The sequence below is a fragment of the Chionomys nivalis genome, chromosome 14, assembly GCF_950005125.1.
Source record: "Chionomys nivalis chromosome 14, mChiNiv1.1, whole genome shotgun sequence".
NCBI lineage: Eukaryota > Metazoa > Chordata > Mammalia > Rodentia > Cricetidae > Chionomys > Chionomys nivalis.
Window position 1 is genome coordinate 44,969,292 of NC_080099.1, and position 17,557 is coordinate 44,986,848.

General features: G+C 41.2%; 1 protein-coding gene across 2 annotated transcripts; it reads right to left on the minus strand.

Annotated features, from left to right (window-relative positions):
- Window positions 1-439: 439 nt before the first annotated feature.
- On the minus strand, window positions 440-12,952 carry LOC130886593 (protocadherin beta-6-like). Of its 2 annotated transcripts, XM_057788542.1 has the most exons (2): window positions 10,567-12,952; window positions 440-1,222 (listed from the first exon to the last, which is right to left on the minus strand). In XM_057788542.1, the coding sequence occupies exons 1-2, from the start codon at window positions 12,801-12,803 to the stop codon at window positions 1,051-1,053; spliced, it is 2,409 nt and encodes an 802-aa protein (XP_057644525.1). In that variant the 5' UTR covers window positions 12,804-12,952; the 3' UTR covers window positions 440-1,050. The 2 variants fall into 2 exon arrangements, with proteins under 2 accessions (XP_057644525.1, XP_057644524.1); XM_057788541.1 differs by lacking the exon at window positions 10,567-12,952 and having other exon boundaries at window positions 440-3,644.
- Window positions 12,953-17,557: the final 4,605 nt, after the last annotated feature.

A 17,557-nucleotide genomic window follows, 5' to 3' on the forward strand; every position in this document is an offset into this window, starting at 1 on the left:
ATGTGCTTACTACTGAGCATAACATAAACAGTCATAATTCAATAAATAAATACACTGCTGTTCAAGAGCAAAACAGTACTTACTTTCTAGGAACTTAGCTTGATTTGATTGAAAATTTAAGTTAAAACAGCTGAAATCATATTACATATCAAAGAAAGGTAAATCCCAAAATTCTACTCTTGATCTAAAATCTGTAACTACCAAATGACACAAAGCAAAAATGTGAAGTTGCAACAATAAGAACTAGACAAGACTGTCAAGAGTCCAGAAGAAATTTCTTCTATTGGAGGGTAGGACAGGCTGCAGGAAAAGCCAAGACATAGAATCATTTGCTACAGCTTCTCCCCAAAGGGTGGATAGTAAAGCAGAAATCACTCTGAATACTTTGGAGGAGGCGAGGAAATAGGTCAGATTTTGGATATTGCTTTTTAAAAAGGTTATGCTTAGCAACGGATTAGCAATTTTACTTCATGAAGGGAATAACAAATTATAAGACAGTTGAGCTTTAATTTTCACTAAATTGCAATTAATATAAAATTTTAATCTTGCGATATTTGAAACATTTGCAGGCACATAAATAAAACAAGCACTAACATTTATGTTGCTCACAAGTGTCACAACGGAACGTACTAAAGTTCTAATGAAGGGCATCTTGACATGAATTTGGCAGACAAAAGTAGGCTAAGGCCAAATAAAAACTAAGCATTCTAACCTTAAAAAGATAAAGTTATATGGAAAAAGCAGTGACACAATTATACAGAAGTTCAAATTTTCTTATTAGTATTAAGGAGGAAAATAATTTGATTTTATGCTACTAGAGTTATTTGTAGTTATGAGAATATTAGTCACCAAACGCATATAAAAATAAAGAAAATACATATTACACATATTCTATAATGACAGTCTAACCATGTGCAATACCTACAGGAAAAGTTGGAGCAGTGGGACATACACACACATGCAGTAGTTTGAAAAAGAGGTACGCTTTACGCTTATCTATATAAAAGTCTGCATGTTAATTCTGAAGATACAGGGGACCACTTTGAATACTTAACTGAAAGCAAAGCTATCCTTGCAGTGGGGACTTTCCTTAATTTCTCTCCCAGGATCCTGAAGCAAAAAATTAGGAATCATGGGTTTGAGGAACTTGAACTCACCAGTCCCCGAGTCTCCCCTCAGACACACTTCATACTGATAGCTCTGTGACAGGGTCCCGTCACCACTGACATCTACCAGGTGACCAGGAAAGTATCCTTCAGACGACGAGCAGCCACCCACGGAGGTCGCCCTGGCCCTCCTGCACAGCCTCACACCCACAAACAGCAGCACAGACAGGAGAAAGAGAGAAGACACAGACGCCAAGGCAATGACCAAATAGAGTGTGAGCACATCATTGTCATCCACAGGGTCGCGCGCCACCTCAGGCAAAGGCAGATAGGGCTGAGAGAAGCCATCCACCAGCAGCACATGCAGAGTGACACTGGCAGACCACGGAGGATCGCCATTGTCCTTGACCAGCAGCAGCAGCCTGTGCTTGGGCGCATCGCGCTCACTCAGCAGCCTGGAGGTGCGCACCTCGCCATTGTGAGCCCACACACTGAACAGCCCTGGCTCCGTAGCCTTCAGCAGCTGGAATGACAACCAAGCATTCTGGCCAGAGTCGCGATCCACAGCCACCACCTTGGTGACCAGGTAGCCAGGCTCTGCCGCCCTGGGCAGCAGCTCTATGAAGGGCGCAGAGGCGTTCTGCAGAGGGTAGAGCACGAAGGGCGCATTGTCGTTGGCGTCCAGCACCAGCACGCGCACCAGCGCCTGGCTACTGAGCGCGGGAGAGCCTTGGTCTGTGGCGCCCACGTGGAACTCGAAGGCCTGCAGGGCCTCATAGTCCAGGGCTCTGAGCGCGAACAGCTGCCCGTTGTCGGCATTAATGGAGATGAGCGAGAAGACGTCCAGCTGCGGGTCGTGGGTTGGCAGCAGCGAGTAGGTGATGTGGGCATTGGAGCCTGAATCTAAGTCTGTGGCGCTGATGGTGCCTATGTGCAGGGCGGGGCTGTTGTTCTCGCGCACAAACAGGGTGTAGGAGCTTTGTGTGAAGGTGGGGGCGTTGTCGTTGACGTCAGACACTTGCACTGTTATGGTGTGCTGGGTTGTGAGCCTGGGTGTGCCCATGTCGCTGACTGTGATGGTGATGTTGTACTCAGCTCTGCTCTCTCTGTCCAGAGGACTCTCTGTCACCAGGGTGTAGAAATTCTTGAAAGTGGATTTGAGGATGAACGGCAGGGTTTCCGGAATAGAACAAACTACCTTTCCATTCTCTCCAGAATCCCTGTCTCCAACTCTGAAGATGCTGATTATGGTCTCAGGAGCATTTTCTGGAACTGAGCTGGTCAGTGAAGATATGGTCAGCTCTGGGGCATTGTCGTTCACATCCACCACCTCTATCAGCACAGCGCCCTTCCCAGAAAGGCCTCCTCCATCCGTGGCCTCGATTTCCACATGATAAGATTTAATTTTTTCAAAGTCCAACCCCTTTTTCAGTCGTATTTCTCCCGTGATTTCATTTATTGAGAAAGTCTGTTGAACTTCATCTGATGCTTGGAACAAGCCATAGGAAACTCTCCCAAAGTTGCCAGCATCTGCATCCCGTGCTAGGACAGTCAGGACCGGGGAGTCTGGGGGGCTGCTCTCCAGGACCTGCACCTCATAGGGGGTCTTCACAAATTCAGGGGCATTGTCATTGATGTCCAGGATCAGGATTCGAACCATGACTGTTCCTGACCTAGGTGGAGAGCCCCCATCCAGAGCCGTGAGGGTCAAGCTCAGCTCTGCCTGCTCCTCTCTGTCCAGGGCTCTGTCCTGCACCAATTCTGGGTATTTCTTGCCTTCACTATTATTTCGAGTGAGGACATGAAAATGAGAGTTGGGGTTGACTGTGTATTGTTGAAGCCCATTGCTGCCCACATCCAAGTCCTGAGCTAGTTTTAATGAAAACTGTGAGCCTGGCTGACTGTTTTCTGGTAATTTCAAAAGCATTTCCCTATCTGGGAATTCTGGTGAGTGGTCATTTATGTCCTGGATCAGTAATTCTCCTTGAAAATACTGCACTGGCTTTTCAAGAGACACCTGGAAATGCAGCACACAGGGGTCCACAGAGGCACAGAGCTCTTCCCGGTCTAGTTTCTCCCTCAGAAGCAGATCTCCAGTCTCGGGATCCAGCAGCAATCGCTGCTTGTAATCATCAGACACCACCCGTGCAGACCTGGCTGCCAGATTCCCAGAACTCAGACCCAGGTCCTTGGCCAGATGGGCTACAAAGGAGCCGCTTTCTGTTTCCTCCATGACAGAGTACCGAGTTGTTGGCTCACTCCAAACCTGAACCAAAACCAGAATAAAAATAAAAACCATGGCTTGCCTGTTTGGGTGAATTCTCTCCACCTTTTCCATGCTGGGAAAGTGAGTGCTTGCATCCAGTCCTTTAGCAGTCTCCCAGTGCTTTAAAAGGCTCGTTTCTGGTTTCTTTTTAGGAGGGATCTTCACAACGTTGCTTCTCAATCTTACATTAATCCAGTATATCCTTGTCCAAACCCCATCATAGCTCCGTAGTGCATGCAAAGCTCTTGCCTGCGTCTTTTGTTCTGTTTTCTCACCAGTGATTCCTGGTAGTTTAGAGCTTTTTAATCACAAGCTTAGCCTGCAGCGCCACCCTGTGTCTTCTTGAGGAAACTGAAACCGTTCTAGTTGTAAGTCACAACACTTGTTTTCTCTCCAAATTAATGCCTCGTTGAAAGTGTTTATGTTTTCTTTCCTTTGCCAACATTGTTTTTTCCTTAAACTGTACAGTTTGTAAGGCTGTCCACCACTGTGCATGAGAGGAATAATGAGCACAAACCGGAAGACAGCCCGTCTTCGAACTCATATGTTTAAGTTTTGAATGATCAGGTAAGCAAAACACAGAATCATATTTCTAAAAGTACTTTCTTACAGTGATGAAAAAGAAGAGTTACATGGTTAATTCCAGCAGTCTACGTGTGATTAGTATAAATTCTTATGGAGGTAATTCATTTTTGACATGCTCCAATGCACAGGTACAGGTGCATAGATCTAATTCATAAACTGACCACCCGAGAGCAATAACGCTGAGCGCACACCAGAATCTGACCTTGTCTAACCTTCCGGGTTCTAAAGTATTTGAAGCGGTTTGGTGCGCTAAGTTTTGATGCAATCTAAAACTAAAAAAAAAAAAAAAAAAAAAAAAAAAAAAAAAAAAATGCGTTCAAATAGAAAATAGTATTTATGCATTTAAGACATAAAATCATCCAAAGATTTGATTTCTAATTTATTATATTTCTTTAAATTTGTTCTTCCTTCAATATTTTTTGGCTGTAACAGGACTCCTTGCACTTTCATGTGAAAAATTTAGAGACACTTAGCAACTACTGAGAAAAAAAAAACTGGCATTTGGGTAAGAATTCCATTAAGTCATAGACTAGTTTGAGGGTAATCTTTACAACATGGCGTCTTCAATCCACGTACCCTTCCTCCTCACAGAGGCCTTCTGTGCTTTACTGCAGTGTCGTCTGCCATTCTGTATGAAGTTCATCTACACCCTTGTCTGCTTCCTCTCCAAGATTCCTGTTTCTTTTGAGTCCAAGAAACTTTTCTTCCTTCCTGATTTGTGCGATGCTAATATGCAGAGTTTATTTTAAGGCAATGATCTTGCCTTCCACACACTTGCTGAATTTGTCTACCAGTGTTTGTGTTTTTGTAGATTGTTAGGATGTGAGGTTACTCCATCTATAGCTATATAGATGTTTTCTTTTCCAGTTATTAATTTTCTAAAATGTTTTGTGCATTGAGAAAATTGTGTCCTTTTGCCTACACGGCCTATTTCAATGTTATTGTTGTGTCAAGTCAGTATGTTCCTGGGTCAATCCTTTGCAACTGCAGGGAATAATCTCATTTGGTGTTGGTGTTGCTTTGCCAGTATTTTGTTGAGGCTTTTCAAATCAATGCTGGAAAGATGCATGGGCTCATAACTTCCTCTCCTGCTGTTACATTAGCCTAGTTTTCTCACAGTTACCTCCCATAAATGAGTTTTTTAGTAGTTGCTGATCTGATCTTCATTTTTCCAACAGTAATATTCGATATGTGGTTTTATGAGAAGGGACCCGTATTTGAAGTATCAAGTTAATTTCATGTTTTCACGAGAACATAAATACAGCAACTGCTCATTCAGAACAGGAATTTTGGGTGGTAGCTTACTGCTGCAGAGCATAATCAAATTTGCACATTTATTGCCTAGATTGCTGCTGTTTGCCGTGTGTGTTTGTGTGTTGTTGTTGTTGTTTTGTTTTGCATTGCTTTGCTTAGTTTCGTTCCGAGACAGGATTTCTCTGTGTAGCTCTGGCTTCCTGGAACTCATTACGTAGACTAGGAAAGCATCTAGCTCACAAATATCCACGTGTATCTGCCCCCCCCAGCACTGAGATTAGAGGTCATCCCACCCGGCTCTCCATGTGACTTTCACTCATCGATTAAGTTAGAAAAATATTTTCACAGGATCTCATTCTAGCACCTTAAAGGACACAATAACATCTAGGAGGAAAGTGACATTTTCTGAGGCAATTGCTTCTTAGAAAAAAACACAGAATTATAAGCCCCAAGGCAGGTTGGGTCTCGCTCACACACAACCACAAGAATGAAACAGAACTTCTACCCATGTGTGACAAAGTTGAGCCAACCTCCTTATTTAAAACTTGGATCCCTTGAAATCCGAGTGCAAATGACTATGAGACTCCAGTCTCTATTTTAAAGACCATTACTGTGGTCAGTGTGAAGCCAGAACAGCATGAAGGAGCTTCCAAAAGAAGGTAAGAAGCTTAGTCATCACCAAGGATGACTAAGGCCATGGAAAGACGACTAGACAGGTTCAGTGTTTGTTCTCTCCCCTAGGACATAGAGATCCATAACCACATGGAAAGACTGCAGATGAAAGAGATTTGATTTGTCCAAATCCAAAGCAGGAGATGACCGTTGGGAGGTAAGTGCTAGTTGACATAAATTATGCCAAGCGGAATTGTTGCAAAGGGAGAGGAGAGCTATAGAAACTGCCATGTATTACATGACTCTTGAGCTCTGGAATAGCAAATGTCAGAACGTGATGAATAAATGAAGTCATCTAAAATAAAATGAGACTTATCACTTTTCTAATAAAACCGGGGGAAATCAAGTGTGGAAGAAAAAGGGATTTACATATAATAACTGAGAAGCTGGTGACCCCACACATAAAATCGACAGTATTGCGTGACAGAAGAGCAGTAGAAAATGTTTTCATTTTTAAGAATATCATTAACCAAACTGTTATTGTTTTGCATTAAATTTGACAGTGGGTTTTCAAGAAAGTGTCCAATTGCTGATTTGTTGTCTTTAAATAAAAAATGAGGGATAGTATATACCCATGAAATTATGTTTTGAAAACGAGTAACTGAATCTTGACCTTGAAATTTTCATTCAATTTTGGTGCTGTCAATAGTAACCAGAGGGCAATAGAAACACAGATTAGAGATGCAAGAATCTGAAAAGAGTTTTCTGAGAGTTAATTGGATAGACAGAAAAATCTTGTATTGAATCTCTCCTCATCGCTAAAATTAAAGACATTAGTAAGCCCACTTTGGAATTAAATTAAAGATTAATGCATTATTTTACCGTTCTCTGTGTTTTTGGGGAAACCGGCTCCATAGAGATTGGTGTTATTCTGACAAAATTAAATTGTTGTCCTCTTTTCTGAATATGAATTGTTCTTTTTTGTTTGTTTGTTTTTGTTTTTGTTTTTCGAGACAGGGTTTCTCTGTGTAACAGTCCTAGCTGTCCTGGAACTAGTTCTTGTAGACCAGGCCTGCCTTGAACTCACAGATTCTCCTGACTCTTCCTCCCAAGTGCTGGGATTAAAGGCGTGCGCCACCACTGCCCAGTGAATTGTTCTTTTGATTTGATGTGTAGATAAGTTTAAGATAAATATTTAAGTCCTCAGAAAATTCATTGATTTCCTAATTGTTGCAAGTTTATTATCCAGTGACAGGAAATTGAGCACCAGTTTTGAATGAGACATTGTGTGATGTACTAAAAGCTCAACTCTAAGAAAACCCAAAAGAGGGCTGGAGAGATGACTCAGTGGTTAAGAGCATTGCCTGCTCTTCCAAAGGTCCTGAGTTCAATTCCCAGCAACCACATGGTGGCTCACAACCTGAAGTCTGGTGCCCTCTTCTGGCCTGCAGGCATACACGCAGACAGAATATTGTATACATAATAAATAAATAAATATTTTTAAAAAAAGAAAAAGAAAACCCAAAAGAGCTCTTTGAGACTATTTGTTGTCTACTGAAGTTATTTAGCAGTAAGAGAACTCAATTTTTGTTTAATTGTGTTTCCTCTTCAAATACTGAAATTTCAGTAATACCAACTTGTACATAAATGATAGTAACCTTAATACTAGAGAATTGATAGACAAAGTCATCTCTTTCACTGATATCAGACTTGCAGTTTGAAAAATGCCCCCAAAGTGCAACAACAGTTAGCAGAATTGGAAGCCAGCCTAGGCTACACAGAGAAATGAGTAAGAACCTATCTCAAAATATAGGTGATAGCTGTAGTTTGGGAAAGCAATTCAAATAAATGACTAAATGATTTCTAAGTTCCCAGAAATAAAAATAACTTTGAACCAAGACTGATTATTTTATGACATCAAATTCAGCCCAGGTTATCTTATCAGCTTGAAAATTTTTCTGCATATAAATATAGTTCATTCACAGATTAAATTATTAATAGGATCTGGGGCTGGCGGGGGCAGATCAGTGATTGAAGGCATACCTTGTACAACATGGGCCCCAGGCTTTGGACACACACAAATGCAGGCACACTCAGACACACACACACACACTCACACATATGTGCATCCCTACTGATAGTATCTTATTCTTTGTCTTCAAGTTGTAGATAGATTATCAGCATAGAGCCCTTCCCACATTAGTGTGATATTATACACTCTATATAATAATAATACCTCTCAAAAATAATTGTCACATGAATTGCTTAATTTTCAAGAAATTGAAGATATGTATGAAAGAATAAAAATCCGACAAAAATTTTCATACAAATATTTAGACTTAACAGAAAGATGTTTTCCCAATTATTCAGAATTTATACCACAATGCTTGTTTACATAAATTTTTTATGCTAGAGAGCTTCCTTCTTGGAAAGTGATCCCCCAGCTCTTGCAAGCATTGAAGTGGGGTTATAATTATACAACTGCACTTATTAGTGATTAAGAATATGTCAATATTTCCCCATCACACCCTTAAATCCCCCCTTTTGCTTTCATGTACTTCTTGCCTTTTAGAGAGTGTCCATTTAGCTTAAATGATCAGGAGCTCCATGTCTCTCAAAATGACATTTTCATTCTTGATCCCTGAATAAAGTAACTCCATCGTGCATGTGTGTTACCAAAACAATTTTCAAGTTTTTATAAGTTCTATTATTTTTCTTGTAGACCAAACACTTGAATGTTAGATAGATATATCTGGATGATAATACAGTAAAAGTAATTTTTAAATAAATTTGACCAAGAAAAATAGTTGGTTATGTGAAACTTTATAAAATTTTTTCACTCAAAATAGCCATATTCTAGGTTTTGGTTGCTTCCACGTGTTCTTTTTAGTTCTAGAAAAATTAAACTTCCCCAGTGGTATGGTTTTTTTTCCTATTATAAATTCCTATATTTGTACACTCTTCAGTTAAAATGTTGTAGGAAGGATACTGGTGTGGATTGGCAGATTTCATTCCCAATAATCCTACATCATGATAGATGGAAATAGAAAGGAAGAACCCATTGATAAATAGGATGCAATGGAAATAGTTCCCCTGAGTCACCTTATTTATGGCAAGTAAGTATTAATAATAAAAAGACTAAAAACACTTAAAAGCCACTCATCTGCATAGTTTGTGGAAAGTTTAATGGGCCCTCATGTTTATACAGCATTTATAAATCAGCTTATCTTCCAAACACATGACTCACTAAATGTCTTCTCATTACAAGGTGAAAGCTCAGTCAGCCACTAGCAATGGCTTAGGTTGAGCAATGTTATTTCTGGTACATTTTAGAAGCCATTTTGGCCTGTATTTAAGCAAATAAAGTCTTGAAATAGTAACTGTGATTGTCAGTAAAGATGACAAATTGAACAACATACTCCTTTCACTTATGTACAAACATGGAAAACTATGACAGATGACTATCTCATGCTCACCCTTCATTAGCTGTACACAATGCTGTGTGTGCAAAAGTGTGGGTGAGGTGATGGAGGTGGGTCTTGTATCTATCTGTTGCTTTTATTGGTTAACTAATAAAGAAACTGCCTAGGCCCATTTGATAGGCCAACCCTTAGGTGGGTGGAGTAAACAAAACAGAATGCTGGGAGAAAGAAGCCTAGTCAGTGAGTCGCCATGATTCTCCCACTCCAGACAGACGCAGGTTAAGATCTTTTCTGGTAAGCCAGCTCATGGTGCTACACAGAATATTAGAAATGGGTTAGATCAATATGTAAGAGCTAGCCAATAAGAGGCTGGAGCTTATGGGCCAAGCAGTGTTCAAAAGAATACAGTTTCCGTGTAATTATTTCGGGGCATAAGCTAGCCATGCGGGTGGCTGGGTGCTGGGGACACAACCCTGCTGCTCATATTACAACAGAGAGGGAAACACATACATGCACAATTGCGTTATTTTATTCAGGAATCAAGAACGAAAATGCCATTTGGGGGGACATGGAGCTACAGATCTTTTAAGCTAAGTGGTCATCCTCTAAAAGACAAGAAGTAGGTGAAACCAAAATGGGGCACTCAAGATTGTCATGGGGAGGAAAACAGAGGATTAAAGAATGTGATAAGTCCCAGCACTCGGGAGGCAGAGGCAGGCGGATCACTGTGAGTTTAAGGCCAGCCTGGTCTACAAGAGCTAGTTCTAGGACAGGCACCAAAGCTACAGAGAAACCCTGTCTCGAAAAACCAAAAAAAAAAATGTGATAAGTGAATGGTATCAAGGTGTGCTGTGTGTACCTCTGAAAATGTCACAGTGGGTGCTGAACACTGAAAATTTACCAAGATGTAGTGAAGTGAAAGTGAAAATGAATGATATACAGCAGTTATATGCATAGCCTCAACAAGACACCATTTGAAATGGGTGTTGCAGAAATCCACGCTGGTTATAATGAAGAGGAATAAATGAGTTCCTAAGAAAACTATTTAAAATGATGAGAGAAACACAACAGAGTTATATATCCCCCGCCCAAATTAGTGAAGAAAAAAATGCATTAAGGTTCACAAAAGAAAAATGCAAAGGAAAATATCAACAGCCAAGCAACAAATTCTGATTTGGTTATAGAACCCTAGGTTTCTCAGATACTGAACGTGAGCTAGGGGTTCTGAAACAGACCATTGGGAATAATGGGATTGAAGAATTTGAAATCTGTGGTCCCAGAGTCTCCAGCCAGACATACCTCATATTGAAAATCCTGGGACAGGGTCCCCATGCCGCTGACATCAACCAGGTGTCCAGGAAAGTGTCCTTCAGGCACAGAGCAGCCACTCAGCGTGGATGCCCTGGCTCTCCTGCACAGCCTCACTCCCACAAACAGCAGCACAGACAAGAGAAAGAGCGAAGACACAGACGCCAAGGCAATGACCAAATAGAGTGTGAGCAAGTCGTTATTATCCTGCACGGGGTCGCGCGCCACCTCAGGCAGAGGCAGGTAGGGCTGAGAGAAGCCATCCACCAGCAGCACATGCAGAGTGACACTGGCAGACCGCGGAGGATCGCCATTGTCCTTGACCAGCAGCAGCAGCCTGTGCTTGGGCGCATCGCGCTCACTCAGCAGCCTGGAGGTGCGCACCTCGCCATTGTGAGCCCACACGCTGAACAGTCCAGGCTCCGTGGCCTTCAGCAGCTGGAATGACAACCAAGCATTCTGGCCAGAGTCGCGGTCCACAGCCACCACCTTGGTGACCAGGTAGCCTGGCTCTGCTGCTCTGGGCAGCAGCTCAGTGAAGGGTGCAGAGGCATTCTGCATAGGGTAGAGCACGAAGGGCGCATTGTCATTAGCGTCCAGCACCTGCACGCGCACCAGCGCCTGGCTACTGAGCGCGGGCAAGCCTTGGTCTGTGGCGCCCACATGGAACTCGAAGCTCTGCAGGGCCTCATAGTCCAGCGCCCTGAGCGCGAACAGCTGCCCATTGTCGGCATTGATGGAGATGAGCGAGGCGAGATCCAGCTGCGGGTTGTGGGTGGGCAGCAGCGAGTAGGTGATGTGGGCATTGGAGCCTGAGTCTGAGTCTGTGGCGCTGATGGTGCCTATGTGCAGGGCGGGGCTGTTGTTCTCTTCAACAAACAGGGTGTAGGAGTTTTGAGTGAAGGCGGGGGCGTTGTCGTTGACATCAGAGACCTGCACTGTTATGGTGTGCTGGGTTGTGAGCCTGGGTGTGCCCAGGTCGGTGACTGTGATGGTGATGTTGTACTCAGCTCTGCTCTCTCTGTCCAGTGGCCCCTCTGTCACTAAAGTGTAATAGTTCTTGAAAGTGGGTTTTAAGAGAAATGGGAGATCGTTCGGAATAGAACACACCATCCTTCCATTGTCCCCAGAATCTGGGTCAGAAACAAGGAAAACAGCAACTACAGCATCAGGAGCGTTTTCTGGGATGGAACTAGTGAGCGAAGATATGGTGAGTTTAGGGGCGTTGTCATTCACATCCACCACCTGTATAGCTACACTGCATTTCCCTGAAAGACCTCCACTATCTGTGGCTATAATTTCCATGTCATAATACTGAGTTTCCTCAAAATCCAATACCCTTTTAAGACGAATTTCTCCTGTGACCTGGTCTATTACAAATGGTTGAGAAACTTCACCACCTTGAAACAGAGAGTAGGTTACATTCCCATTTATCCCAGCATCTAAATCCCTGGCAGACACCATTAAAACTAAGGCATCAAGGGGGCTGTTCTCAGGAATCTGAACTTCATAGAGCGACTGTACAAACTGGGGAGCGTTATCATTTATATCCACGACTTCAATGCGAACTGCGGTAGTCCCAGACCTGGACGGCGACCCTCCATCCACAGCAGTGAGGGTTAAAGTGAGCTCAGGCTGCTCCTCCCTGTCCAGGGCTCTGTCCAGCACCAGCTCTGGGTATTTCCTGCCATCAGCTCGACTGTGAGTAACGACATGGAAGTGGAGGTTGGGGCTGATTGTGTAGTTCTGAACAGCATTGCTGCCTATGTCAGGATCTTGAGCCGCCTTCAGAGGAAACACAGTCCCTGGCTGGGCACTTTCTTGAATTTTTAGGAGCATTTCCCTGTGCGGGAACTCTGGAGAATGGTCGTTTATGTCTGTGAGCTGCAGGTCAGTTTGGAAGAACTGCACAGGGTTTTCCAGTATGAGCTGGAAGTGCAGCACACAGGGTTCTGTTGCCCCACACAGCTCCTCGCGGTCTGGTTTTTCCTTCAGAAACAAATTCCCGGTCTCTGCATCCAGCTGCAAGACCTCTTTGTACCCACTGTGATGGATTTTCACCCCTCTAGTGGCCAGTTCCCCCACCTTGAGCCCCAGATCTTTTGCCAGGTTAGCCACCAAGTATCCAGTCTCTGTTTCTTCTGGCATGGAATATCTTATTGTTTTACAGTCAGCCTCCCACAAGAGCAACAATATAGTAAGAAAAACGACTTGCCTTTTCTCTGCTGCTTTTGCTAGAGCTGTCTCCATCGTTCAAATGTAGTCCAGATGGTGCTCCTTCTTCTTAATCTTGTCTCAATCCACGCAATCAACGTTTGGTGAAATAACCTCCAATTAAATCTTACTGAATTGCTTCCGGGAGTCTTTCCCCCAAGACCTTAAGTAAATGTTCCCTTCTTTCCTGGAACACTCAGCATTTTGATTCTGGGGAATGGCGTCCTGGGCATTCTCCGAGCCCTTGTTAAACAAATTCTTAGTCTGCAGCGCCACCGTGCGTACTATTCTAGTATTGCAAATAGTGTGGTCCACTTGTTCTCAGTTTCAGCACTATGTTTAAACATCCTTTCAGATACAGAATTATCCTTCATTGCATGCTCTGATCTTAGCAACCAGAAATTTTAACACGTGTTAATTTTCAGTGAACATAACTTTTCAAATGAACAAAATGGCATATTGATCAAAAGACGTTTTTAATACAGAGGTTCAATATAAAGGATTATCTAAGAAATATTTGAATATTCCCAAATTACTCTTCATTGATATGTTACATACATACAAAAACTGGCATTGATCTTAAGTCTACAGAACAGCAAAGAGTCACGAAGTTAACATAGATGAATAAATTAGAGGAATAAATAGCTCCTATCTGAATAAATAATGTACCCACTGCCATTCATTAGCTTCTACTCTCATCCTCCACACCACACTGACTTGGATATTTTGCCTTTCTTAGAACTTTTATAAAGCAGTGCCAGTAGAGTACCTCTCTGTCGTGGGATTGCTCTCCGCTGTCATTCTCCTTGGGTAGCTAGCGGGTCCGTGGTGTGCTCTTTTTATTGTTTATGACATTCTCCAGGTTTGTGTTAATAGTTGCATATACTCCAGTTAAGGATCATTGTGGGTTTCAGATTTGAGTTTTATTTGTTGTTTGTTTTGTTTTTAGACAAGATCTCTCTACATAGCCCTGGCTGTCCTGGAACTCATTATGTAGATTAGGCCAAACTTGAACTCACAGAACTTCCTGCCTTTACCTTCCAAATTCCATGATTAAACGCATGTGCCACCACTTTGAATTTTGAATGTTACTCCCATGAACAATCCTTCATACATTCTAGGTATAAAATATGCATATCATATGTATCAGAGCTGTTTATTGTGCATCAAAGTGTAGAAATACATTTATCCTTGGCACACACTGTGAAGTAGTTTTCAGAATTAGCTGTGCTGAGCTTCCCCCTGGTGACTCAACCCTGTAGTCCCATCTCTGGGAAGACACACATGGGATATCTCTCAAGTTCAGGGCCAGTGTGGGATTTATAGTGTGTAACTTTCTCAGCAGTCTTTCTTTAAAAGCTAGGAATAGAGATGAAGCTCAATAATAGAATGTTTGCTTAGTGCACTCAGTGGATTGGATTTCATTCCCAGCAACGTGAAAAAGTAATTCCAGCAACACATGGGAATTCCAGTTGCTCCATAATCTTGTCAACATTTGATGCTGTCATTCCAGTTTTAACCACTCTAGTAGGGATGCCATAGTGTACATTTAATTAGCATTTCCCTGGGGGTTAATGAAATGATGCAAACTTTCACATGCTTATTGACCATTCAGATGCATTCTCATGATGAGGACTTTTATTCATTTTTCTGTCTGAGGCATTGTTCTGATGGCTTCTTGGTCTGCAGAATAATCTTTATTCTTAGTATAATCACATTTTTGCATATGTATATTGCAAATAATTTTTCAATTCTATGCTTTCTTTTTTAACCTTCTTATGGTGTCTTTGAGAAACAAAAGTTAGTATCTTTAACTTAGTCTGATCTGTCAACATTTTGAATATCTGAGTAACACTTTTCGCCTATTTAAATCCTTCCATCCTCAAGGTCATAGCAAATCTTGTGCAGTTGGAATGACTGTTTCATTTTTCACATTTAAAGGTATGATCACTGCAAACTCAAGTGCATAATATTAGGGTTCATACTTTCACAAATTCTTTGCATTCTGTACTGAAAAGATGACCCATTGCCCATTGTTTCTGAGTTGTCACAATGTCCTAAGTCAGGTGATCATGAATCAGCTCAAAGATTCCATTTACCTCGAATATCAAAGATTAATGCTATGCTCTCTTATTTCTCATAGCTCTATAATATGTTTATTATCTTCAGAGTAAGTTTTCCTCTGAAAAGATGAGTTTTAAGAAATTTTAAATTCACAGAAAAAATAATTAAAAACACAGAGAATCTCCACAGCTGGACACACCCTTCCTCCCTGTCATTCCCTCCAGAGTGGTACATTTTTTATAACTGATTGAGCTTCAATATTAGCACATATTTTTCCTGAGTCCAGCACTTTAATTGGGATTCCCTCTGTGTACTCTACACTATATAGATTTGGATTAGTTCATCAAGCATCCATTTCAGAGTACCACAAAGTAGTTCCCCTGACCCAAATCTTCAAAATCTGTTTATTTAATCTTCTTCTCCCTTTTCTGAATCTCTGGAAATCATATATCTTTTATTTTGAGACAGAGTTTCTTTGCATAGCTGTGGCTGTCCTGGAACTCACTCTGTAGATCAGGCTGTCTTCAAACTCCGAAATCCACCTGCCTTTGCCTCCTGAGGGCTGGGATTAAAGATTTGTGAAGCCACTGCCCAGCTCACTTATCTTTTTTACTGTCTGCAAGCTTTTGTCTTTTTAAAATGTTATGTATTAAAAGTTTTCCAGCTTTGCTTCTGTGATGAATATGTGTTTAAGTTTTCTCAATGCCTTTTCATGGAGAGCTCATTGCATTTTGGTATTGAATAATATTCTGTTTTGTGATTGCATCAGACTTTCTCAGTTTAACTTACTTGGATCTTGGTCACTGATAGGTTTTGGCAAGTGATTTAAAAGTGATTTAAAAGGTTGCAATAAATACCGCACCCCAGTTTTTATGTAGTCTTAAAATTTAGGCTAACTTGATAGATACAAAAAAAAAATGAATAAAAATGTGCTTGGCAATTCCAGAGAACCTAGACAACAAAGAAGACCCTAAGAGAGACATGCATGGATCTAATCTACATGAGAAGTAGAAATAGACAAGATCTCCTTAGTAAATTGGGAACGTGGGGCTCATGGGAGATGTTTAAGGGGAGAGAAGAAGAAGGGAGGGGAGCAGAGAAAAAATAACATAACTCAAAAAAAAACAATTTAAAAAATAAAATAAAAATGTGCTTGGTTTTGCAAGAAGCTGCAAAACTAACTTCTAAAATAGCTGTGCTGTTTTCATTCCCACAGTCCATGAATAAGGTTCCTTTGTGCTTCCTGTCATCTTCAGCTGGTGGTGGTGTCCGTGTCTTGGAGCCTGGCTGTTCTGCATTATGGCTGTGCAGTTATCTCTTTGTTACTTGAACTTACTTGCATTTGCCTAATGTCATCGATGTGGAGTCTCTTCCCATGTGCTTACTTGCCAACTCTGAGTCTTTTTTAGTACATATTAGGATCTTTGGCACATTTTTACACGATATTGTTTTCTCAATGTTGAGTCTTGAACGTCTTTATATGTTCTGGATAGCTCTCTTTAATCAAACACATCCACTGGCAGCAATTTTTCCTGGTCTGTGAATTGTTTTTGTTTGTTTTGTTTTGTTTCATTTTCAAATTTTCTTTGTAGACTCTTTTGAAGAGCAGAAATTTTAATTTGAATTAAATCTGTATCAGCAGTTCTTCCATGTATTACACTATTGTTGGAGTATACTCAGCATTATTTTGGATTAAGATTGCTTTATATTTTCTCTTTGTATATAAATACAAAATATATATTCACCCCATCGAATTCTCAAAGAAATGTTGAAGTTTTTGCTTAAGATTTTATGTTAAAGGAAGTTGTTAGTTTGTTCTTGGCTGCCTAGACCATGAAATAATCACTCAGAAGCTATATAATTTGCAGTACTGTTTGGCCAATAGCTTGTGCATATTGCTAGCTAGCTCTTATATCATAAACTAACCCATCTCCATTAATCCGTGCATCACCACGAGGTCATGGCCTATCGGCAAAGTTTCAGTGGGCACCAGCGGAGGCATCTGTCTCCTCCATCAGCTACATGGCTTCTCATAAAAACCCTCCTACTCCATCTGTCTGCACCTCTGTTTGGATTTTCCTCCTGGCTTTACTCTGTTAAGCCATTGGCCAAAAGCAGCTTCTTTATTAACCAATGGCAATAAAACATAATCACAGCATGCAGAGGGGAATCCCAGATCAATTTTACAATTTCTATTGATGGTTTTAAAGGTAAACAAAATTTCATTCACAGATTCTTTCCAATAGACTATTATGCATTCCTCAATTGACTTAGATCTTTATATTTTTCTCAATAATACTTGATCTTCCTGCTTTACAACTCCCGATTGGATTTGTTTCTAAGGGTCTATATATTTGAAAGTCATTTTAAATCTTTTTAAATTTTTTCACTTCTTCTTCATTTAAACAGAACTCACGCTTGTTGTCGACTTTGCATCTACTGGCATTTCTGACTCCACTGATGACTTCTGATTGCAGTGTCTTCACGGCTTCTATGTATATGATTGCATCATTTAAAATATAATTTTATACCTTCTGTTGTGGCTTTTACATTTTCTTTGCCTTATTCCTGAGACTGGTTGTATAATCTTGGTACTAGTCAGGGTGGGCATCCTCGTCTCATTGCTGATTGTCCTCAGAAAATATCCAATAATTTACCTCCAGTGATATTTACTATATATGTGTTTGTTTAGTTCTTCTGAAATAGGTTCCTGCTGTGCAGCCTTC